The 24,843-nt window shown below is 34.7% G+C and overlaps 2 protein-coding genes across 2 annotated transcripts; both read right to left on the reverse strand.

Moving 5' to 3' along the window:
* Positions 1-306: 306 nt before the first annotated feature.
* On the reverse strand, positions 307-1,245 carry LOC100019687 (olfactory receptor 4C15-like). Its single transcript, XM_001372421.4, has one exon. It carries the CDS (start codon positions 1,237-1,239, stop codon positions 307-309), a length of 933 nt encoding a protein of 310 aa, XP_001372458.2. The 5' UTR covers positions 1,240-1,245.
* Positions 1,246-20,303: 19,058 nt separating this feature from the next.
* On the reverse strand, positions 20,304-21,233 carry LOC100617578 (olfactory receptor 4C6-like). Its single transcript, XM_016422852.2, has one exon. The coding sequence runs from the start codon at positions 21,231-21,233 to the stop codon at positions 20,304-20,306; it is 930 nt and encodes a 309-aa protein (XP_016278338.2).
* Positions 21,234-24,843: the final 3,610 nt, after the last annotated feature.

Below are 24,843 nucleotides of genomic sequence, written 5' to 3' on the forward strand. Positions count from 1 at the left end.
TTTTACATCTAAAATACAGCCTTTGGCTTTTCCCCCTCCTAAGTGAACAATGAGCAGAGGCAGAGATTTGGGGTAGAAGTCTTTCTCTGCTATCATTTTGCAAGGAAACATTCCCATATTATTTAACTGTTTAGTTTTGTTGTTGTTTTTTTAGTAAGGATTAAATCCCCAGCTAGCCCATTCCATTTGGAATAACCCTTGTATTAATTTGTGTTATATATGGAATGTCATCTTTTAGATTACTGGGAAAATCCCCTCTGATTCTCTTTCCTACATGAAACAAATATTGTTGACTTAGAGCTTTTTTTATTTTTCAACAGAAACTGATGTTCTACTCCACATCCTCCTCATAGCATTTTTTACTTCAGTGTTTCTAAAAGTATATATCAAAGGATTTAACATGGGAGTCAGTATGGTATAAAATATTGCTACATTTTTGTCAAAAGAGAACGTAGAAGGAGGTCGTGCATACACAAATATGCACGGGGCAAAGAACATGACAACCACTGTGATGTGGGAGCCACAAGTGGAGAGGGCTTTGCGTCTGGCCTCTGTGCCATATGTCCTCAGGGAATGCAGGATGACTCCATAAGAGACAAGCAAAAGAGAAAAAATTATAATACAGAAGAGCCCACTGTTGGCCACAACCATAAAACCATGGGCATGAGTGTCAGTGCAAGCCAATTTCAGCAAAGGATACAAGTCACACATAAAGTGATCAATCACATTGGGACCACAAAAGGGTAATGGGATAATGAAGGATACTTGGATAGTGGAATGAAGAAAGCCTCCTGCCCAGGCCACTCCCACTAGAAGCAAACACAGGCGTTGATTCATGATGGTCACATAATGCAAAGGCTTGCAGATGGCCACGTAGCGGTCATAGGCCATGGCTGAGAGGATGATCACCTCAACACCTGCAAGGAAGTGCTCTGCAAAGAGTTGCATCATACATCCTCTAAAGGAGATTGTTTTCCGCTCATAGAGTGCATCTACTATCACTTTTGGAGTAATGACAGATGAGAAGCAGGCATCCAGAAAGGAAAGAAAGGATAGGAAGAAGTACATAGGTGAGTTCAGAAGAGAAGGCGTACAGATGATGGTCACAACAATAAATAAATTTCCTCCCAGAGTTGTGAGATAGAAAAACAGAAATATTACAAATATTATTGTCTGCATATCTGAATTCTGAGAAAGTCCCAAGAGGATGAACTCTGTCACATGGCTTTGATTTTCCATGGTTAGGTGGATTGAGTGTCTTGGTGATCATAGAGTACCTTGGGAGAGAGAGAGAGAGAGAGAGAATTTTTCTAATTATCCAACAGACCTGACATTTGAAACATTCATGATCAAAAGATCATAAAAATGTTTTCTATAACTTCTCTGGCAAACAGATGCATGTTTCTGTTGTTATTCACTAAGAAAAACATAGGGGAATCAATGAAAATATGTGGCTATGTGATTTTCACTGTTATTGCCATATTTTATACAAACACATATAGATGGAGCATCATGTATATTAGATAGAATATTAAAAGAATGAAAGGAGAGGTGGCACCCAAAGCTTTTATTAAACATTAAACACAGATATTTAAACAAACTGTTGGAATATGAATGCAAATTGAAGCAAATCATTTTTCACTTCATTTCCTTGATGATTTTTTTCTTATATAAGCAATATATTACTTCTTTCACAATGTAGCAAGTAGTTTGCCCTGATGAGAAGAAAGGGCTGGCCTTTTTGAATCATGGAATTCATTCATCAAATTCAGATTTATATTATTTATAACCAGATCAGAATAAAGGAGAGCTAATTGAATTTTCTAAATATTTCCAAATCATCCAATATATTTCTATGTTTACACTAGTGTATATACATACACATATAGACATACATTTATTTACATGCACATATATACAATATAAACATAAATGTATACATGTACATGCATGTGTGCATATATACATATATATCTGTATATGTGAATAAATAAAGACATAGGGACATAGACAGGAAACATTAAAAGAGAAATAGAAATATAGATCGATATACATATTTGTATATCATGTTCATGCAAAGCAGGAAGCTAAGTAGAGATATGGAGAGAGTATTGCACTTTTCATCATGTAAAACAAAGTTCAAATCCACTTTCACACACTAAGAACATACATAACTCTCAACAAGCCTTTTAATCTCTTCTTATTTCTTTGTTCATATAATTGGATTAGTTGTAAAATTAAAATGAAAGAACATATGTAAATTGCTATTCAAACTCTATAAATGCTAGCTACTACTCCTTAAATCCTTACCTGAATATCTCACATAGTTTATTAATTATATATTATTGATCAGATTTTTATATGTACCATGTATTGGGATTACAGAATTAAAAAAATAATTTGTAAAGATTTTAGGGGATGTTTTTTCAAAAATAACTATTATATAGATATAGATATAGATATATATATGTATTTCTTTCTGTAGAACTTCAGCATATATCTATTTATCAAATGCTAAGCACATTGAACAAAATATAGCTTCTCAGCTTGTTTCCTCAAATATGAAATGATCATAACATTATTAACTCTGGTGTCTAATTTATTGGTTCTTTTGTGAATTTCCAATGAGATAACTTATAATGTTTTACAAACATTGATGTTCCATCCCTTTAAAAATAATAAATATTATCATTATTATTGCTATTATTTTACATAGCAGTTACAGATTTATATGTCATATGATCTTCAATAAATAATAAGATAATAAATGTATTTTTCCCTTTTATATTAGGAAGTAATAAAAGAGTTTCTGTGACCTTCCAATCAAAACAGAGCTAAGAAGTGTCAGAGACACTTTCAACCCAGTTCTTTCTTGATACTGAATATGGTTTTATTTCCATTAAATCAAACACTTTCTCTTAATTTCTCATTAACCACTACATTTGTGAGTATACCCAGTAATATAAGGCACAACTTTTTTAAATAAGAAAAATAGCTTTAATGACCTGATATAGAGGAAGAGCTTAAATTAGCCACTGTTCCTGGCAAAGTCCAGGATTAACTTTATTCATAATTCTAATTCCTGATAGTTGAATAATCCATACAATTTTAGCACAGGTGAAATGTCCAAATCATTTTAGCTATCATTTGACACATGAAATTGGAGTTTATGTAGATGAAGTAACTTCCATGATTAAAAAAAATAAAACAAAAAACCTCCATAGTGTTTTGGCACCCTGGGCTTCTGATTTTTGATTGACTTCTAATTTTAAAAAGCCACAAATTATAAGTATCTTACAAACTCCTCTAACAAGGTACCTCTCCTATATTTCTATCTCCCTTGATAATCCCGTCCTTTTCTAGAATCCAGTAATACCAAATCAATATTTCATCAGGAAACCTTTAAACCACATAGTTTCCCAGGCAAATTTCATATCATCACAGTCTTAAAAAGAACCTTAATTTATATCCCTATGCTAAAAAAGTACAACTGCTGAATGGCTTTTTAGTCCTTGTCTTTACCACCATCACCTTAGGGTTTTCTGTTTCTATTTTTTTGTTTATCTGTCTTCATCTTTCTGTCTCTGTATCACTCATTCTATATGTGTCTATGTGTTACTTTCTCCATTTCCTTTTCTTTGAATTAAAACAAAATTCTGCTACTAGGACAATAGGTTTCTAATGTAAAACTGGACAGATATCATCCGGTCATTTGTCTAGCTTTATTACTTAAATATGTGCTACATATTTTTTAAAGTCTTTGTGAAGATAAATTGAGATAAAATGTGTGAATTTCAATATTAAAATACAAGATAAAAATTAAAAATTCAATTACAGAATTTAGTAATATAATGTTAAAATCAACAAAATTATTATAAATGACAATAAAATAAAATATTACTGTGAAAAGAACAATGCATGTGAAGGGACTGGATTTGAAATAATTTTCCCCCATGATTTATTACCATATGACTTCAAGCAAATCACTTACCTTTTAAGTACCTCAGTTTCCTTAACAGTAAAATTAGTAAGATAAAAATTCTTTTTGATATCAGTTAAATCTATCAATTCATGACTCTCTAGGTAAACTACAATAATTAAAATCAGATTGGACAGATGAAATTGCATCATCCTGAATCCAAGTTCAGTTTTGAGAAGGTAATAATTTTCAAGTGGTCTACTTCTATCTGTGTCTTTAAGTCCAGGCAAATCTGAGGCCAGTCCCTCACACTGTCTTGCCAAAATTTATCAGAGATATATAATACTGTTCTCTGTTTAAGATAACTTTTTTACTTGTTCATTTCTATAAATGTCTGCTTTCTTCTTCTACTACATTTCTATCTGTGTGTCTCTGTCTTTCTGCCTCTGTCTCTGTCTCTGTCTCTTTTCCAACATGTCTCATTTTTTTACAGCTCCCTCTTACTGCAAGTGATAAATTCTCTGTTGATTCGTTTCTATTTTTCTCAGAAGTCTCACTGTCCTTTATCCAAATCTCCCTAGCTCAAACTCATTTTAAACAATTCCAGTGGAAAAAAAAATTGTCATAATTGCTTGCTCATTGTTGCTAATTTAGTTGCATTCCTGGATCATCATGGAGTGTTGTTCTTTTTTTAATATATTTCCATCAAGACTTTTTTGTCTTGACTTCCTTTTGAAGGAAATAGAAGAAACAAGATTTACACACACACTAAATGTTAATATAAACTTCACAAGTATGGCACTAAAGACCATAAGGCTCACAGCTCCTATCATTGAGGGACATGTAATGAAATGTGGAGCACAGAATGGCACACTCTTTTCACTTCTATTGTGACTGTCTCATAGTCATCCACTTCATAATTTTCTCTCCTTATTTTCCTGCAGCATCATCCACTTATATTATGGGTGACTTTTTTTTGCTTTCTTTGCATGGGCATAATAATATCAGTACACAAAAGATTATCATTATGATCATTCATTCTCTCACATTTAATAAATTATTTCATAACATTATAACTGATTTCATGTGAAGCTTTAAGTTTGAAAAAGTAAAGTCATACATTATCTAATTAAAGAATCACAATAAGCCTGTGAGAGAAGGGCCATAATCCTTGTTTTATAGATGAAGCTCCTGAAACTCAGTGAAGCTTAAGGATTTATCTCTAGACGCATAGTAAAAATACCAGAAGCAAGACCTTCTCACTCCAAATCCAATGCTCTGTCCAATGTGTCACTTTCCCTCTGTACACCACTAGAGAATGGCCAAGAGATACACTTTTGCCATTAAGTCATCATTTTCACAAGTGATTGAATAATATAATTGTATATCTGAAAAATGTGATAAAATTTAATTAAATTTAAACAGGAATGTTTTGTTGGACCCCAGCATTATTAAATCATTCTCCTCAGAACCTCTGCAATTTATCCCTAAACTCTTCCTGGATCATGAATAACCAATAAAAAAATTGTCATGGGCTAGGCTCCAAGGACAATCAGAATTCAATACTTACCTCACAAATCTGTGACTTCATTGCAACATGCACCTTCCCCTATGTTGCAAACTTTTGAAGAGAGACTCTGTGAACTGTTGCAGTAAAAAGTCAGATCAAATTGGTGGCCACTCTTCTGGACATGCACCTCTCATAATTTAGTTAGTTTGGTCCTTCGATAATCGATGCACCAGTCATCTCTGGGCCAGTGCTTTAACACTTTGCATTTTGATAAGACCTGCTGAAGATTATACACCGTTAGAAAAAACCCTGGGGTTATCTCTAGGCAGTTCAAATATGAATCCACAATCCTCTGTAATTGAAAAATGATAGAAGGTCCAATGTTTTTCAGAGAACATTGATCATTCTCTGTGCTCTGCTTATAAAAGTAATTTGAGAAGTGAACTATAAAGAAGATAAACTTGTTCAGCTTTAAGTATAAGGGTTACCCTTACACCTCAATTAAAGCCAAGAAGACATATTTTTAAATTTCATTCCTTATTGGTTATGAAGACAATTTCTTCTTAGTTTTACGAAGATAGACCTGTTTTGTGGCTGAGTAGCATTTAAGAATCTTTTCTCAATGTCTCATCCTTATGGCTAAGAAATGTCCCTATTTCCCCCTCTAGTGAGGCCTCCATAGGGTCTCCTGGGGAAAACAATCAGGTTTCCTCATTTAATGTTTTGCATAGATCCCCTTAGAGCTTGTGGACCTATAGAATAATTTCTCAAGAGCTCCTAGGGTTTGAGAGGGAAAAAAAGACATAAATTCCAATCAGGATGATTTGTCAAGACCGTGAATTTAACTTTGAAAGACTTGTTTAAGAAATTTTTATATCTCTTTTGAATAAATATGTTCTTTATAATTTGAATTGGATCTAAACCTTTCTGTGTTTTTCTTTAGTTTTCTGTATAGGAATAAGTTGGTCTACATTAGGCCCGAGATGAGATGGGGAACTCTTTTCAGCACTTCCTAGTTCATATTTAGATTTCTTCCTCCCAAATTATAGAATCGTGATAGAAACACTATATATATATACATATATATCTATATCTATAGATATAGATATATATAGCTATATATATCTATATATAGATATATATATAGATATATATCTATATAGATAGATAGATAGATAGATATAGATATATATCTGTGTACATGTGTTTATTTATATACATGTGTATTAAATCCCAGTCTTAAAATTTCTATCAATCTGAAACTAAAAGTGTTTTCTATTGCTTTGTATATGTTCATATTGTTTGATAATAAGCTTACAAATGAAATGTATCTCTGTTAAATTTCTCCATGCAGGATCGTAGAATAAGAGGTAGAAAGCACGTGAGCCCGTGTCCCAATCTAGCCTTCTAACTTTAATATTGAAGGAACAGGGAAATTAAGTGATTTTTCATTTTAGTCCAGAAATAGTAAACATTGGAGGCAAGATTAGAATATACTTTCTGACTCTTTTGCCTATTCTCTTCAGCCATTGTCAGCCTAGAGAATTAAGATTGCAGAGCATAGGAAAAGCCTGGACTTATTCCTCAACGACACTCAGAAAGAAGCCATTCATACCTCTCTGACAACATTTAAAAGGCTCATGGATTCCTTCTTTTTTTCTTAAGATTTGATTTACACTAACATTGTGTCTTCACATTTCTTGCAATGAAGTTGAAAAAGGCAAATTTTAAAGTTTAATCTTACTGCAGATTTATTAACCACATACAATATACAAGATATTATGCTAGCAGCGGAAGTTTTTTTTTTTTTCTAGTTGTTATCAGTTGCAACAACCCTTCATGGTCCCATTTGTAGTTTTCTTGGCAGAGATACTGTAGTGGTTTGTTAATTCCTTCCCCCTCTGATTTTACATATACAGAAATTGAGGCAAGCAGTTTTAAGAAATTTGTCCAAAGCCTAGAGACGGAAGATTCTAGGTTCAAATCTGGCCTCAGACACTTCCCAGCTGTGTGACCCTGGGCAAGTCACTTAACCCCCATTGCCTAGTCCTTACCACTATTCTGCCTTGGAGCCAATACGTAGTATTGTATTGACTCCAAGATGGAAGGTAAGGGTTTTAAAAAATTGTCCATTTAATAAGTGGCTGAGACCAGTTTTGAGCTCAGGAAGATGTATCTTCTTACTCTAGGCCCAGAATGTTATCCACAGCAACACCTACTACTCCTGTTTTTGTTTTTTATAACAAACCACTCTCCCTGTGAAATCCGTGTACTCAAATATATTGCATTATATTGAGGGAACTGATGTGTAGAGAAATAATAGATTTATTTCATTCGATTAGAATCATAAAAAAGCATCTACTATGTGCAAAGCATAGTGATTATTATTGGCTACAGGAAAAGAAAAGGGAAATATGACCACTATACTTTAGGACACATAAAAAGGAATACAATGCATTAAGCCTTAAATGATGCATCAATACAAGTTAATTTGACAAGGGAAAATTAGAAGAGGTTGGAATCAGAGAAAACTTTTTTGTAGGAAGGGACAGCAGAACTAATCTTGGAGGAAGTAGAAGATGATAATGTGCAGAGAGGAGGAAAGAGGAAATTCCCACATAAATTTATGAAGTCAGGTGATGGAATGCTGTCTTCAGACAAGCACAGTTAGACTAGCTTGGCTGTAATGTAGAGTGTATGAAGTAGAGTCAACTTGAATGAATAATAGCCAAACTAAGGCATTTGCAGTTTTATAAGAGGCAATGGGAAACCAACCAAAATATTTCAGTAAAGATGTGATAGCATAGTAACAGTGATTCAGGAAATTTTATTTTTGCAGATTAGAGAAGATTATTTGGAGAAATTCAAACTGGTACCAGAGAGAGAAATTTTCTTTTATTTTTCTTTATTTTTTTCAGATAAGAGAGGATGCGGATCTGAAGTAGTATTGAGTCTAAGTGAATGGAGAAAGGGGGCATTTACAGAGGAAATTACAAAGGAAGTTATAGAGATACAATTAAGAAGGTTTAATGCTTCCTGGGCATGGAAAGAAACACTAAAGTGAATAATTACAGATAACTTAAAAGGTGCAAGCCTGAGAAACCATTAGGAAACTGGGGTCTTCCCCAAAATGAGAAAGCTTAGAAAGGTAATTCAAAGTTGAAACAGTTTTTAAGTATAGCATGTAATATTCAATAATGAAACATTAAATATCTATTAGGTGTACTGTGATGAGCCTGAATAGTTATAGATGGATCAATATTAATATATTTATATCAATAATTGTATTGAGAGCTACAGATAAACATAGATATAATATAGGTATATCCAGAACTAAACATTCTTTGAAAATAACATGAATTGTAAATAGAGAAATTGTAAAACTCCAGTCTGCTCCTCTAACTCAATCATACATATATACACACATATGTATATACATTGATATTTAATTATATAATCATATACATGATAAATATGCATACTTTATAAGTATACACACATATATATATAGTACAGAAAAATACCCATATATGAAAAAGAAGAAAGAAAGAAAGAAAGAAAGAGAGAAAGAAAGAAAGAGAGAAAGAAAGAAAGAAAGAAAGAAAGAAAGAAGGAAAGAAAGAAAGAAAGAAAGAAAGAGAGAAAGAAAGAAAGAAAGAAAGAAAGAAAGAAAGAAAGAAAGAAAGAAAGAAAGAAAGAAAGAAAGAAAGAAAGAAAGAAAGAAAGAAAGAAAGAAAGAAAGAAAGAAAGAAAGGAAGGAAGGAAGAAAGAAAAAGAAAGACTCAGTTTCCTCAGCTATAAATTTAGAGAACAGTCATAGCAGAGTCCTTGGGATTATCCAATGAGACAGTATATATTAAGTGTACTAAAAAAAAAATCTTATAAGGGTATCAACCTGAGAAAACAGAACCACCAAAAAAAAAAATTACAAAAGACCAAGTCTTTAATGTGGACAAGAGAGGCAATGTGCTTATGACTACCACTCAGAGTCATACATATGCACATAAACACACCACACATAGCTATCCAGCCTGGAGATTCTGGAAACAATGGGATTTTCCATCAAATTAAAGAAAATGGAGTTCTACTTATATCTTAAAGATATAAGAATAACTTAACCAAAGAGAAACAACTGGCAAAAAGGAGGCAAAAAGGATACTTCAGATTTGACTACAGTTACTCCTCCTCTCCAGGGTGCTCAGTGGGTACTTGATGGCCATGGCCTACTGTTTGTTCAGGAATAGGGTCAGTCAGGGTGTTTCTTGAAGGCAAGTTCTAATAGAATAAGGGTAAATTTGGGGTTTCATAAAACAAGGTTGTCAACACCTATATTATGTAGGTTTTTATTGCTGATGATATCTCTACGTGTGTTGCTATTCCTTTCCTTTTTTTGTCATATATTTATATAAAGCTTAAACATAGACACATTTTTGCCAGAAATATAAAAGCAGTTTTAATGGATTTTGGGTGAACTTGATAACATGCCCTCACTTATGGAGATGTATCCTTAAATGACATTTCCACCCACTTTGTTAAACACTTGCATCTTTAACGATATTCTACACAACTTCTTGTGCATTTAATATTTGGCAATATGGTACAGTCTATGCATACCCACATACTATGATATAAATTGTTTTTTCTGTAGAATTTGTCATGGCACAGTCACTAGGTGGATAAACTAAAATAGATGATATCATATTTTTTTCATTTTAATAGTTTATTTTATTTTTTAAATTTAAATTTTTAAATATTTCCCATGTTTCTATGATTCATTATCTTTCTTCCCTCACCCCCCCCCCCCAAGAGCCAATAAGCAATTCCTTGTCTTAGGTCTTACAAATGTTAAGATCATAACATCTGAACAATTATAATTCAGATATCTGTGATTTTTTTTCCTTCCTTCTCATGAAATAAATTGTTTATGGAGGGAAAAAAACAACTGATTCTATTGGTAATTAGTGGTTTCACTGCTCAACTGTTAAGCAAAGACATCATCTAATATTCACATTGACTTGCATAACTTCAAAATAAATATCTAATAGCTAGGATTTTTTGTGCTTTATAGATCCAAATCTGGCATGACATCTCAGCTAATAAGATCTGGAAAGAGAAAATATCTCATTCCTAATTATTTAAACCCTTCAGACAAATTCACCATTAAAATAATGAATATTTGCAAATCTCTGAGTTGGACTGAGTTACATTTAAAAAATGTTTCTGCAATAATAAAGTGACAATTTCACCATCACAAAATCTTAAAATTTGAATGGCTCTCAGGGGTTCAATCTCTAATTAATCCAAAACTCCTCTTGATGATCAATTAAATTTAACAAGACCTTATTAATCACAAACTATGTATTAGAAACTGTTCTACATGCTAAGAATTGTAAAAATGGAGATTTGAACCCCATACATCAATTACCAGAAGTCCTTGGTAGTTCCCAGAATTCCCTAAAATCTCACCTGAGTGCTCACCTGGGCCGAGAACACAATTTGTATTTAAACTGACTCTCCGCCTATTTTGGGGTCTCTCTTCTTCAGCAACCTACTCACTACATTTTGCCTGCCTGGTAGAGAGACTCGAGTTTCTTTAGTAAAAGTATTATATTTTATAGAGGTTTATTAAAGATTATTAGAATTAAGAAATTAAGAAATACAAAATAAGAAAAGCATGTGCAACCTACTCAGTACATTTTGCCTCCCTGGTAGAGAGACTCCTGTGCTTAGAAGCAGAAGCAGAGAGACCCCTAAGTAGGCAGCAAGTCAGTTTGAATATAAATTGTGTTCTTGGCCCAGATGAGAACTCAGGTGAGATTTTAGGGAATTCTGGGAACTACCAAGGACTTCTGGTAATTGATGTATGGGGTTCAAATCTCCATTTTTACATTTTCCCATTTGATCTTTGTTGGGAAAGATTTTCCCCAAAAGGATCATGAAAACATAACCAATTTAAAGATTACAATAACTTGAAGATAAGAGGAAAAAAGAACAAAACCAATAATTGCTAGACACATTGACAAAAAGCCAGTTAGGGGGCAGTCCTCTTTGGTATGAAAGTATACATACAAATAAATATTCAATCAACCACACCCAAAGTTCATTCTTGATCTTCTTGGGCAGCTTGTGGTCTGGAGGCATCTTCATGGTGTCTTCTCCAAACAGTTCAGTTTCTGGATTCGGAGAGGCAGCATGTTTCTTAACCTAAAATTCTTCTCAAATGGAATTAAACTTTGCAATTTAAAATAGTTTTACAGTAGAAAGGGACAAAATACATGCCCCAACTCTCAAAGACCAAATGTGAGTGGAGCTATTCCTTCTTTGGTTCTTTGGTGAGGAGACCCTCTCTGCCTGTTGGTGCTTTTATGGGACACTTCCTTTAGCATGAGTTCTGGTGATATTCTTGGCAGTCTTAGCCTCATGTGCACTGAAGATTCTCAGTGGATCCTTCAGCATCTCCTGGATCTTCAGATTTTGGCTTCAGAATTAGGACTTTCGATTGTGGTGAGATTTGCTTTCAGATTTGCATTTGTGGTCTGGAGCCATTAAATTTAGGGTATTGGTAACTAGGCAACGTATTTTCTGTCTCTTTATCTATATTTTTCCACTTTCACTCTTTCCACCACCTCTTTGTAAATAAAGCTGCTAAAAGTCATTTTGACTTAAACTGTGATATTTTTAAGTCATTAAGCAAAATATTACTTTATAATTCTCATATTTAGCAAAAACCTAAATTTAAATCCTCATAATAGTATATGTATATGTATATATACAAATGCTTTTCATGATGGAAAAAATTGGAAAATGAAGGGATGAACATTAATTGGGGGATGTTTGAACAAACTTTGATACATGATTATAATGGGATACAATGGTTCAGTAAGAAATGATAACCAAGATGATTTCAGAATGAGCTGGAATGAGCTAAGTGCATTGATGTATAGTAAAATAAGCAGAACCAGAACATCATACGCAATAGCAGCAATAGTTCAAAATGATCAGCTGTGAAAGAACTAGCTACTCTCAGCAATGAAATTATCCAGGATCATTCTGAAAGCTGTGAGACTAAAAATGAATGAATGTTCTGAGAATTTAAATTAATAGGATTTAATAGCAACAAAGTGAGAGAAAAGGGGTTCCTTCACTTGAGTCAGCAGAGCAAGGAGCCAGAGATCCACATCTGCCATGCTCTAGCCTAAGTAGTAGTAGTCTCTCGGTAACGAAGGATGACTAATGTCTTTGTGTGTTTTTGTGCACAAAGACACTTGTGCATGAAGATTTAAGTGGAAAAGTCGATGCACAGAGACAGTCCCACTTTCTCGGCCTTGGAAGCCTGGGTCCAGTGGCACGAAAAGTCATTACATCTGGAGACTTCCTCAGCTGCATTAGATGGCCGTGTTGTCTTTTGTGCTCCAACATGCCCTAAGCACTCCACAGTGCCTTGCTGTGTCGCCATCTTAGCTGTTGAACCTTCTTATTGGTTTCTTCCATCTGTTCAGCCAAAGCAGTCTTCACATGCGGGGTGAGCAAAGCCCTAGTTCACCAGGGGTCCACGATGACCAGATGGCCACACTCACAAGGTTTAGCCAGTCTGTAGAAGCCGTTGCCTGGGGTGTGGCCACTGCCGCATGCTAGCAGCTACTAGGAGCCACAAGTGAGAGCTGGGTGTCAGGTGAGGGTCAGAGGCTGGAGAGTTGCCCTAGGAGGGCATGACAAGCCCTCCATACCAAAGATATTACTCCTCCCTGAACACCCCATATACCCCTAAACAAAAGCCCAAATATCCCACAACATGGGTTTCATCAAAATGTATAAACAAACCCAAGCCAGGGTGCAACACAGGGACACAAGACAAGGGGATGGGAGGAAAAGTAAAGAATGCTGGGAAATGAAGTTCCCTGGCCACAATATTTTTTTAAACCCACAAAGGCTTATGACAAAGAATACTATCCACCTCCAAAGAAAGAATTGTTGAAATCAGAATGCATCTTAAAGTATACTATTTTTCATTTTAGTTTATTTGGGTTTTTATTTTATATGATTATTCTCATATGATAATGAACAAAATGGAAACATATTTTCTATGATAATGCATGTATAAGTCAGATCAAAAGCTGGCCATCTTTGGGAAAAGGGAAGGAAAGAAGATACACAGTTTGGATCATATAACTTCAAAAAACTTACATGGAAAATAATTACATGTAACTAATAAAGTTAAATATCTTTTCAAAAAGGAAATGAGGAGAATGGTTTCAGAAACTATTCTTAAAGTAATATGAACTAAATAATGTAACGTGAAATGGACAGAACTGGGAGAGCATTGTTAACATTAATAACAATAATGTTAAGTCAATTATTTGTGAATGAATTAGCTATTTTGATGCATGTAACAATCCAAAACAATTTAAAAGGATGTTTGATGAAAATGCTATTTACCTCCAGAGAAAGAACTGAAGGAGTCTAAGTGCAATTTGACCATAATTGTTTTTTACTTTCTTAATTTTTCTTGCTTTTTTGGAGCATATCTAATATGGATATATGTTTGACATTATTTCATATGTATAATTGATATCACATTCCTTGCCTTCTCAGTTAAAAAAAATTGAAAAATAATTATAAATCATAAAAATATTCCAAAAATAAATTTAAAAATTAAGAAAAGTCTTAACCCCTATGGATCCTGAAGGATAGTCCCTCATTAACTTTAAACATTGGTCCTAGTTTTTTTCTCTTAATAACTATCCTATGTATCAATGTATTCTTTCCTTTGGCAAAATAATGGTACACTCCTCCTCCTTCGTGCCATTCAGAATAACTTTAAAAAGCAAATTGGGAATGCTATAACTGTAAGTCTATCATCTTACTCTGAGAGAATTGCATATCCTTGTAAGGTTTAGTGATTTAATCTTGAAGGGGTGTTGTGAAAAAGTATTTGCAATCTACAAATATAAGTGGAATATGAATTTGTATAGTTGTGTTGTTATTGCCATATTTGATTTAACCACTAGGTGGTACTATAAGACACTAAACTGGTAATACTATTTTCCAGGAAAGCCTAGCTGGGCAAGCTGCCAAAGTCATTCTGGCAGTTACATTTTCAGATGCTCTGAATGAATGGCTGAGGACATGCTAAAACCTTGATCATTCCCAGAAAATACATGATCCCAATCCACTGACACATCACTAAATTAGAATTGTCCTGTGTTCCTCCCATAACAGTGACCCTGATCATCTTCTGATGATACATTTCACTTAATTCCAATCATAGAGCTTTACCATATTGGCATTCATAGAACCAGAAAGTCATTGATGCTATTTTTTTATATTTAATAAAAGGATGTAACATTACATAATACATGACCATCTGCCACTATATTGTCTTGGATACAGATCAGTCCCAGAAAACCACACAGATTTTAGGAATGTCACATGTTGGTGTGTTTTACATCCCACTCCTAAATCCTACTCTGGCTATTCCTTTGTTTGTGCAGACAAATAAATGAAGAAAATGCAATCTATTTCCCACCAAATGTCTAATTCATGCATCAAGGAGGACCCATCAAAAGGTGAATGTTTGCAAAGCTTTGGATCTTATTCTTAGTGTTGAATTTTGGGACGAACATGAACTCAGTAAAAGATAGTTGCTTCTATGAATAGTGAGTGCTCTTTCTTTCATTTCCCTATTCCTTAAAATAGTACTCCTTACTGCAGTCAAATTATTGTTAGTGCAATGTTGGGCTGTAACCCACTATAGAATAGACATGGAGATGGATTCTCACCATCCAACTCAGCCTTTTGCATTCTGATGGCATAGCTAGGTGGCACAATGGATAAAGAGCCAGGGTTGGAGTTAGGGAGACCTAAGTTCAAATTTGACAATGGGCAATTTCAACGATTTTGACCCTGGATAAATCATTTAACCCTGTTGGCCTCAGTTTCCTCATATATAAAATGAATTGAAGAAACAAATGGAAAACCTTTCCAGTATCTTTGCCAAGAAAACTCCAATTGAGGTCATAAAGAAAAACAATAAAATCCCTTTCATATTTCCTTGAACTTAAAAACTTTCAATTTATATATCTAATACCTAAGGGAAATGTCACCTCCTCTCAGGCTCTTCACTCAGGTGAGTTTTCCATCTTTTTTGGATGAAACCACCTGGAAAAGTCTTCAGATAATCTTATAGGTAAGAATAGTTCAAGCTATCCTAAATTATTCATTAAGGAATGATAGGAAGTTTTCTATAGATTTTTCAAAGATGTGATACTATCTAAAGAAAATAATACATCATATACCAGGTAAATTGGAACAAACGATATAATTTTGTGGTTAGACATAACATTAAGACATTATTTTGTATTGTATATTGTATTTGATATAACTGAGGCAGAGAAGAAGGTAAGGAACTTATTGCATATAAAAAAGATTTGGTTCGAATTCACATCTTCTCAATTCAAATATAGTATTGTTTTCTCTATACTTGGCTGCCTTTTTCAGAAGAAATAGAAAGGATTGTCTTTCTGGTAGAAGATTACTTTTGTTTTCAAATTTTAAAAAAATTATTGTTAACGTGTTGTTAAAAGCTCACCTCAGGTTCAATCTGAACTTCAGTAGCTACATATTCCTTAAAGAGAACAGAGAGAGTCAAAGTTTGTGAAGATGTATAAAGTTTCTAAAATTTTCACTTTTCACTGAAAATTCATCATTGAACAATGGCCAGAGTGACACCTGATGGGAAAGAGAGATGAAATGAAGCTAGCTCTCATGGTACATGGCCCTACATATGGTTTAGCAGAAGTAAAATTTGCTCTCATTTCTAATTTGACTGAAGTTTTGTGACATGATTTTCATTCAACTGCAGATTCAGAGAGGCAATACAAGTGAGCTCTTCCTCTTTCTTCTGCCCTTTGTGTCCATGGTTTCCTTCAAGGTTCAACTCATGTCCTCCCTTCTTTTAGGGGCCTTCTCTCATCCCCTTGACCCCCAGATCCTGAGACCTCCCACTCTCTATTTGCCTTCTATTGGTTTTATCCCTAAAGTGAGTAACATGACTTATCCATATTCTTCCTACAATAGGGTATGGTTCCATTAGGGCAGGAATTGTTTTCGTTTTGCTTGTTTCCCCAGCCCATAGCATAATCACCAGAACAGAAAAAATATTTAATGTTCATTAATTTAATCTAGTATAATCATTGATCTAATATGGAAATATGTTTGACATTATTTCATATGCATAATTGATGTCACATTTCTTGCCTTCTCAGTGGGCAAAGAGGGAAATGGTGGAAAGAAACATGTAATTCAGAATTTTTTAAAAAAGAATGTTAAAAAATAAGTAAATTACAAAAATATTATAAATTAAATTTAAGGAAAATAAAGTTTTAACCCATATGGATCCTGAAATATTCCAAAAATGGAATAGATTACTTTAGTAGGTAATAAGTCCACATCTTGTTGACTGTCTGCAAGCAAAGACATGAGCATCACTTGTGAAGCATGTTAAAGTGAGTCATCTCATCTCTTCATAAAAATATGTAAATAAATATATGTATATAATTATTTAATATCAATAAATAATATAAAAATAAATTGACAAGCTTTTAATAAGTACCAAGTATACTTCAGGCACCATGCTTATCTCTGGGAGGTGGAGACAAAAATGACACTGTCCCTTTCAAAGACCACAGGATAACTACCAGCCTATCAGCTTCCCTATAGGCAGAACCCCAACATGTTCTGAAGAAATTTCCTGAGAAAATTAAATATGACCTGCATCTTGAAGGTAAGAGGATATTATGACTGGGCTGGACTGGGGAGAAGATCCAGTGGGATATAGCCACAAGGTAAATGTTATGGGCAGGAGGGATACCCTTTGGGGTTTGGGAAAGAGACCTTTTACAAGCATGCAGTGACTCCAAAACTTAGCTTAAAAACAAAAAGAGATTTATTAATTTAGAGAGTAATGTTGAGAGTGGCCAGGAGGATAGCAAGGTGGAACAGCAAGATGGGAAGCAGTTCCTTGGGAGGACAGGATGAAAGGAAAGGCTGTTTCCTATGGGGACAGCATGGGAGGAAAGGCTGTTTCTCCATGGGGACAGCATGAATGGAGAGGCTAGATGCTATGTCCTGGTGTGGACTTGACCAGAATGTTAGTCCCTCAGGCATTTGGTGGGGTGGGGTGGTCATCTGACTGGGGTCTGCCTGGAGGCATAAAGATTCATTTCTTTGTCCACCTTAAATCTATAAGACAAAAGAGGGTAAACATGTCAGGACCCTGGGTGGGGTCATTGGGTGTTTCTAGGTTAAGAGTCACAAGGATGCAAGGGCAAAGGAGTTTTCCTGATAATAGTTGGCCTGGGTTTCTGGGAGTACAGTGCTCATGTCAGTAAAGGTAGCTGAAAATCTGGTTGTTTCTTGCTTTAAAGAATTACTTGTTCTAATTAGATATTAGACTCCCTACTTCCTCCTGGGGTGTGGCAGAGTGGGTTAAAATAATAAATATGTTCATCATTATGTAGATTGTGTAGCCCTGGGGCAAAGTTACCTTTGCCTTAGTCTAGTTATTAATCTGCATAAGCTATAGGAAAGAAAAAAACACACACTTTGGAATAATAGCATGAAAGGTCCATATTCATATCATGAATGCAAAAATTGCTATCTCTAAGGACTAGAATAAAAGAACTCACCAGTTACCCCTTTCTCATTCTAAATTGAGGATCAGGTATATTTGAAAATATAGTAAAGGGTCTTTCACATCAGTATTTTTAAAAGTTTATTTTGGGTTCTTGGTGTGCTCTCATAACAATTACCAATATGGAAATATGTTTTGAATGACAATAAAAATAAAATTAGATATATAATTTGTATATACATATATATGAAAGGAACAGAAGAAAAGTTAAGTAAACTAGTATTAATCAATTTAAATAAATATTATGAGCTGAAAAGATGACCCAGCTAGTAAGTGATCAAAGAAAACTTCTAACAATTACATATTAAACTTATAGAAGGACAGATAAATGGATGACAGATAAAAGTAGATTAATAGATGATAGATTAGATGGATAAAAAAAGATAGCTGATTAGAGAAATGGATGATGAATTAGAGAGTGATTGATTGAAGAAATGGATAGAAAGAGATTAGATGAGAGAGAGAGAGAGAGAGAGAGAGAGAGAGAGAGAGAGTGTGTGAGCATTTGTTAAGTGCTTACTATGTGCCAAATAGTGTGCTAAATACTAGGAATACAGATGTAAACAAAATGAAAGATAGTTCTCAAGGAGTCTACATTCTGGTGAGGGAAAGACAACATATAAAGGAAACTGAAAAAGAGGATAGAAGATCCTCATTTAGTGAGAGAACATCAGTAAAGCCATGGTACATGATGAGACTAATACCTGACACATAGAAGGTAATTAATAAATGTTGAGTTATTGAGGAAGATTTCTACAGAAACTCATAAATTAAGAATAAATAAAAATGCTTCTGAGGTCTCGGGGGACACTCAGCTAACTGAAATTTTTGGAGAAAAAAAGAAATGAAAGGAGTGCCTATATAAAGACAAGAAAAAAATAAACAAGTGGAACAGTTATAAATGTAGGAAAGCTATTTGGATTTGTATATACACTATTCCTTTCCTCTTCTCAGTGCCTATTACATATTGGATGCCCTTACAGCCTAGAAAACATTCACTCCACATTTTTGCCTTCACTGACTTACTTCAAGATTCAATTCAAATTCCAAATTTCCCAGGAGGACTTGCCCCATGTCTTCTATAGCCTTATAATTGCAGATTATCCTCAATTTACATGATCTATAATGTATATGTGCATGGCTGTTTCCTTGTTATCTTCCCTATTAGAATATCAATTCATTGAAGGTAGAGTTTGAGTGCTTTCACTTTGTATCTCTACTACTTAGTACAGGGTTTGGCATATAGTAAGCATTTAGTAAATAGGAGCTTCCTGTCTGGCTGTATTATCATTGTAATATAAGGAATGATGAATATGAAAAATCCAGGGAAGTTTGAATACATCACAAAGAAGCATGGAAACTAACACAGAATAAAGTAAGCAGAACCAAGAAATGACTGTGACAAGATAAATGGGAAGACCCAAAATGTAATTGAAAATAGTGATGTCTAGTCCTAGAGAAAAGTACAGAAATAATACGATAGCTCTCATTGCTTTCCAGTGGTGGAGGACTATATATGCAGAATATTTGATATTCTCTCTGTCTCTCTGTCTCTCTGTCTCTCTCTCTCTCAGAGTAACTTGTGTAGAAGAAGGAAAGATAACATCCTGGTAGTTATAAGCTCTACATGATATTCATGGGAAAACAGACTAGGACAGGAATCTGTGATGGGATTGTGAGCTTTACTAGGGAAAGGAGTATGAGAACAAGTGTTTACTTGTTTGAAAACATCTTTATTAAATTCAGGTCTCTGCCAATCAGTTAGCCAAACAGAGGAAAAGAAAAGTAAAAATATTTTATTAACACAGCAAAGAAATGGATGAAGGCTATATTAATTTTAATCTTCTCTTTCCTTTTATAAAAAAGAGTAAACAACTTCTAGATAAGGGCAAAAGTATATTAACTGATAAAAGTAATCAGGAACAGATGATATTAGTGCCACTTCAGCACCTTCCTAAATCTATAATAGGGAGATGGAATTAATGCACATGCTGAACAGTATTTCTGGAGCCCCATTTTCTGCAGGCTGACAATAACGAATCTAAACAAGTTTTAAGCATGTGATCACTCAGACTGACTCTGCACATGTGGCTGATTTCACACAAGCAATAAAGAGTTCATCAAACTAGTAAAACATTTGTATCTTCCCTCTTTATTTGAATGATGTAGTTGTTGAGTGCATTTTACTGAAAAAGCAAAGTCACTTTGGTGATCCAGAGTTTTCTCATGGCATTTTTAACCTCTGTATTCCTAAGCGTATAGATCAAGGGGTTTAACATGGGAGTGATCATAGTAAAACATACAGACACAGCTTTATCCATAGGGAAAGTGGCCACTGGCCTCACGTACAAGAATATACAGGGAACAAAAAATAAGACGACCACTGTGAAATGAGAGCTGCAGGTAGAAAGGGCCTTTCTCCTTCCTTCTGAACTACCACCCTTCAGGGAAGTGAGAATAACAACATAGGAGACAATTAATATGAGAAAGATTGACAGGCACATGATTCCGCTGTTGGCAATGACTAGTAAGCCAAGAACGTGGGTATCCATACAGGCCAGTTTCAACAATGGGAACAAATCACACATGAAGTGATCAATAACATTGGGACCACAGAAAGGAAGATGGGCCATAAAGAGTAGTTGTATGGTGGCATGTATGGAGCCCCCCATCCAGGATGCTGCTACCAGCAGGTGGCATACACAAGGATTCATGATGGTCATGTAGTGCAGGGGTTTACAGATGGCCACATAGCGATCATAAGCCATCACCACAAGGAGGATGATGCCAACACCACCAAAAAAATGCTCTGCAAAGAGCTGGGTCAGACAGCCTTCCAGGGAGATGGTTGTCTTCTCATAGAGTAAATCCACAAGCATCTTAGGAGCAATGACTGAGGAGTAGGTAGCATCCATGAGGGACAGAAAGGTTAGAAAAAAGTACATGGGTGACCTCAATGTTGAGCTGACAGTCATGGTTATGAAAATGAGCATGTTTCCTATAATTGTGACAATATAGATGATTAAAAAAATAACAAAGAATATTTTTCGAAGGTCTGAACTTCGGGTCAGGCCTAGCAGAATGAATTCAGTTACATTGTTCTTATTCTCCATTTTAAACAATCATTTGTCATCTTCCACATTAGTTCATATTCTTATTGTTGATGTTTTTACTTTGTTTTTTCTTCAAAGGAAAATTTGCCTATAATTTACCTAAAAGATCCAGTTACTTTAGTTCAAAGTTGAATCAGTCATTATTCTTTTTCATGAAACTGTTCATTCTGTTAGGATATATTTTATACTGTATAAATGAAGGGATTCAACATCTTTGGTGGTAAGAATTATAATTCATCTCCCTTTCATCTGAGAGGTAAATAATGATAGTAAATTCCTTTAAACGGTCTAGTTTCTCTGTACTATATGGAAGAGAGAAGCAAGTCAACTTCATTTGGCAGTGACCATATTGCAACAGACTAATATGATTCTTAGATATTGTTTTAAATAAATACTTATAATCATGTTTTACATTTTAGATGAAATTATAGCTAACGTTAGTGAACGTTTGTCATTTAAGTCAAATGGGAAGGGAGGGTTTAAGCTTGACTGAAATAAAAGACAGTAATGCATAGCAGATAGATTAATAATCATAGAGTGAAAAAGACCTAAATTCAAATCCTGCCTCTGCTACATGATCCTGTGCAAAAAGAAATAACCTATGGGTTAAACCTAGTTGTCTCTTTAAATCCAAAAGCGGCAACACAATTGCTTAAATTCAGGGGGTTTCAGAGTTCTTTTGTTAGATTCTTGAATCCTTGGAAATTATGTCTGTTTAAAGAGAAACAAAAAATTGATTGTTAGAGCAATAATAATGATAACTGGTACTTAAATGGCACTTTAAGTTAACCAAATGTCTTATAAACAATTTCTGATTTAAACTAAAAAATAATTATATAAGGTAAGTATATAGATATCATTCCTATTTTACTGATTCGATTGAAACCCAAAGAGATTAAATTGGTTAATCCTGAGCTGGGACCCATTTGATAGTTCAAGATAGAATCCAAATGTAAGAATTCTGCCTCCAAGGCCCTAATTTTTTTTTCAAGGCCCTAATTTTAATCATTATGCCCTGCTGAGTAGTGGAAGTGGGTAAGTCTTAAGAAAGGTTACTCAGTGAGAAGGGGGAAAATGTTTGACATGAAGGAAAGCTGTATTTTTAATAAAAAGTAAGGGGTGAGCAACTACCATGGCAGAGACATCATAAAGAAATGCCCAAAATGACTATAAACTTAAAAAAAAAAAAAAAAACAGAGCAGAGATTGAGAGCCAGGCCTAGACACAGGAGGTCCTAGGTTCAAATCTGGCCTTAGACACTGCCTACCTGTGTGACCCTAGGCAAGTCTCTTGACCCCCATTGCCTAGCCCATACCACTCTTCTGCCTTAGAACAAAAACACAGTAGTGATTCTAATATGGAAGGTTAGGATTTAAAAAAAAAAAAAGATTATTAACCCTTGTTTACAGATGATATGTATTTAATCACATCTCATTATCAATATTCAGTCCTTATTTTAGTATAGAATCATAGATTTGAAGTTAAAATGGAGCTTATAAATGATCATGAGGAAATTAAAGTTACAAAAATATCTAGTCCTATGTTCAGAATCACACTCCCCTTATATAATACCAAATCTATTAGGCGAATAGAGAAATGGAATCTTTCAAGGGTACATCTATGAATTTCATTATTCCATATAACTAGAATGAAAAATGAAATCTGAGACAATTTATCCTCATAACTTATCTTTCCACCGAAAACCCTTCACTCATCTCCATTTTCCAATTATGCTACAGAGGTCCTGCCATGCTCTTTCATCCATATTCTCAGACTTCTTGTCATCCTCACTCTCTCAAAATCATCTCCTATAATTTATTTGTTGTTATAGCTTATCTTCTGCCTTCATAATTTCCAACAGCATTTCCTTCCTTAAACTCACACAGCCATCAGCGTGCTACAGGTCCTCTTCATCTCAAATTGGGAATATTACAATAGCCTTCTGGTGTATCTTCTGGTCCTAAGTCTCACCCACTCCAATACATGCTCCACTCTGCTGACAAACTGAGTTGCCTAAACTATAGGTATAATTATTATTTAATATACACCACTCACTTCTTTCCATCCTCCGCATACAGATGCACACCCAATAAACTCAAATTCTCATTTATTTCTAAGATAAAATAAAAATATCTTCCATTTAACATTTAATTCTTTCACAACCTGATCCTCTCTTAACATTCTTCTATTACTCTAATCCCCTCTATTCACTTTATACTTATAATGAACTACTTTCTGTTAAATGTAGCATAACACCATTCTATTCCATCTCTTAAATTTGTGCCTTTATAGTGATTGGACTTCACATATAGAGTTTTTACTCTCTTTGCCTCCATCCAACACTTTAGCTTTCCCAACTATCTTCTAGAAAGCTTGAATTCAAAATTCTATGACCTCTTCTCATCTTCTCCTGAAATAAGATTCGTTACTCACACAGCATGTGTACATATTCTTAATATATACATATGTACACATATGTAAGAGCACTGCCTCTTTATTCTTTCTGATCTAGTTTTTTTTGTGTTATAGTGGAAAAGAAATAATTTGGTTGAGACAATAGTAGAAAAGGAAATGGTAATGCTCCTCTGGGGTGTATGGGGTGATCAGGGAGGGGTAGTATCTCTGGTATGGAGGGCTTGTTGTGCCCTCTTAGGGCAGCTCTCCAGCCTCTGACCCTCACCTGACACCCAGCTCTCACTTGTGGCTCCTAGTAGCTGCTAGCATGCGGCAGCGGCCACACCCTGGGCAACGGCTTCCACAGGCCGGCTAAACCTTGTGAGGGTAGCCATCAGGTCATCGTGGACCCCTGGTGAACCAGGGCTTTGCTCACCCAGCATGTGAAGACTGCTTCAGCTGAACAGACGGAAGAAACCAATAAGAAGATTCAACGGCTGAGATGGCAACACAGCAAAACACTGTGGAGTGCTTAGGGCGTGTTGGAGCACAAAAGACAACACGGCCATCCAATGCAGCTGAGGAAGTCTCCAGGTGTAACAATTTTTCGTGCCAATGGACCCAGGCTTCCAACGCCAAGAAAGTGGGACTGTCTCTGTGCATTGACTTTTCCACTTAAATCTCCTTCACGTACAAGTGTTTTTGTGCACACTCATCTATCATAGATGAAAGTGCACAAAGACAATCTTCATCCTCGGTTATCTAGAGACTACTACTACTAATGCTCCTCTAGAATGTTTTGTAATTAAATTTCCAAATTTTATGCCTGTTAGACTTCTTTCTTTCCTCATTGCCTCCATTCCCTATTCCCTCCCTTCTTCCCTCTATCTCTTTATCTTCCTTTCTTCTTTCCTCCCTTATTCCCTTCCTTTCTTCATTCTTTCTTTCCTTCCTTTCTTGCTTTTTTCATTCTATTCATATATTTTCTCATGGAATAATTTTACTTCCTCCTTTCCAAAATTCAAAGCTTCAGCTAGTCATTTTTATATTCTTCTGTGTCCTAATCAATTTTCCTGTAGTCTAATTGATATCCATGTCTCATAAAATTCCAAGCATAGATTATGGCAAACATCTTCCTTCTCATGTAAAAACAAAAATCAACAACAAAACAAGTATAGAAGTTTCCTTTCCACATTGTGACTTTCCCCATTACAGT

The sequence above is a fragment of the Monodelphis domestica genome, chromosome 6 (assembly GCF_027887165.1).
Source record: "Monodelphis domestica isolate mMonDom1 chromosome 6, mMonDom1.pri, whole genome shotgun sequence".
Lineage (NCBI taxonomy): Eukaryota > Metazoa > Chordata > Mammalia > Didelphimorphia > Didelphidae > Monodelphis > Monodelphis domestica.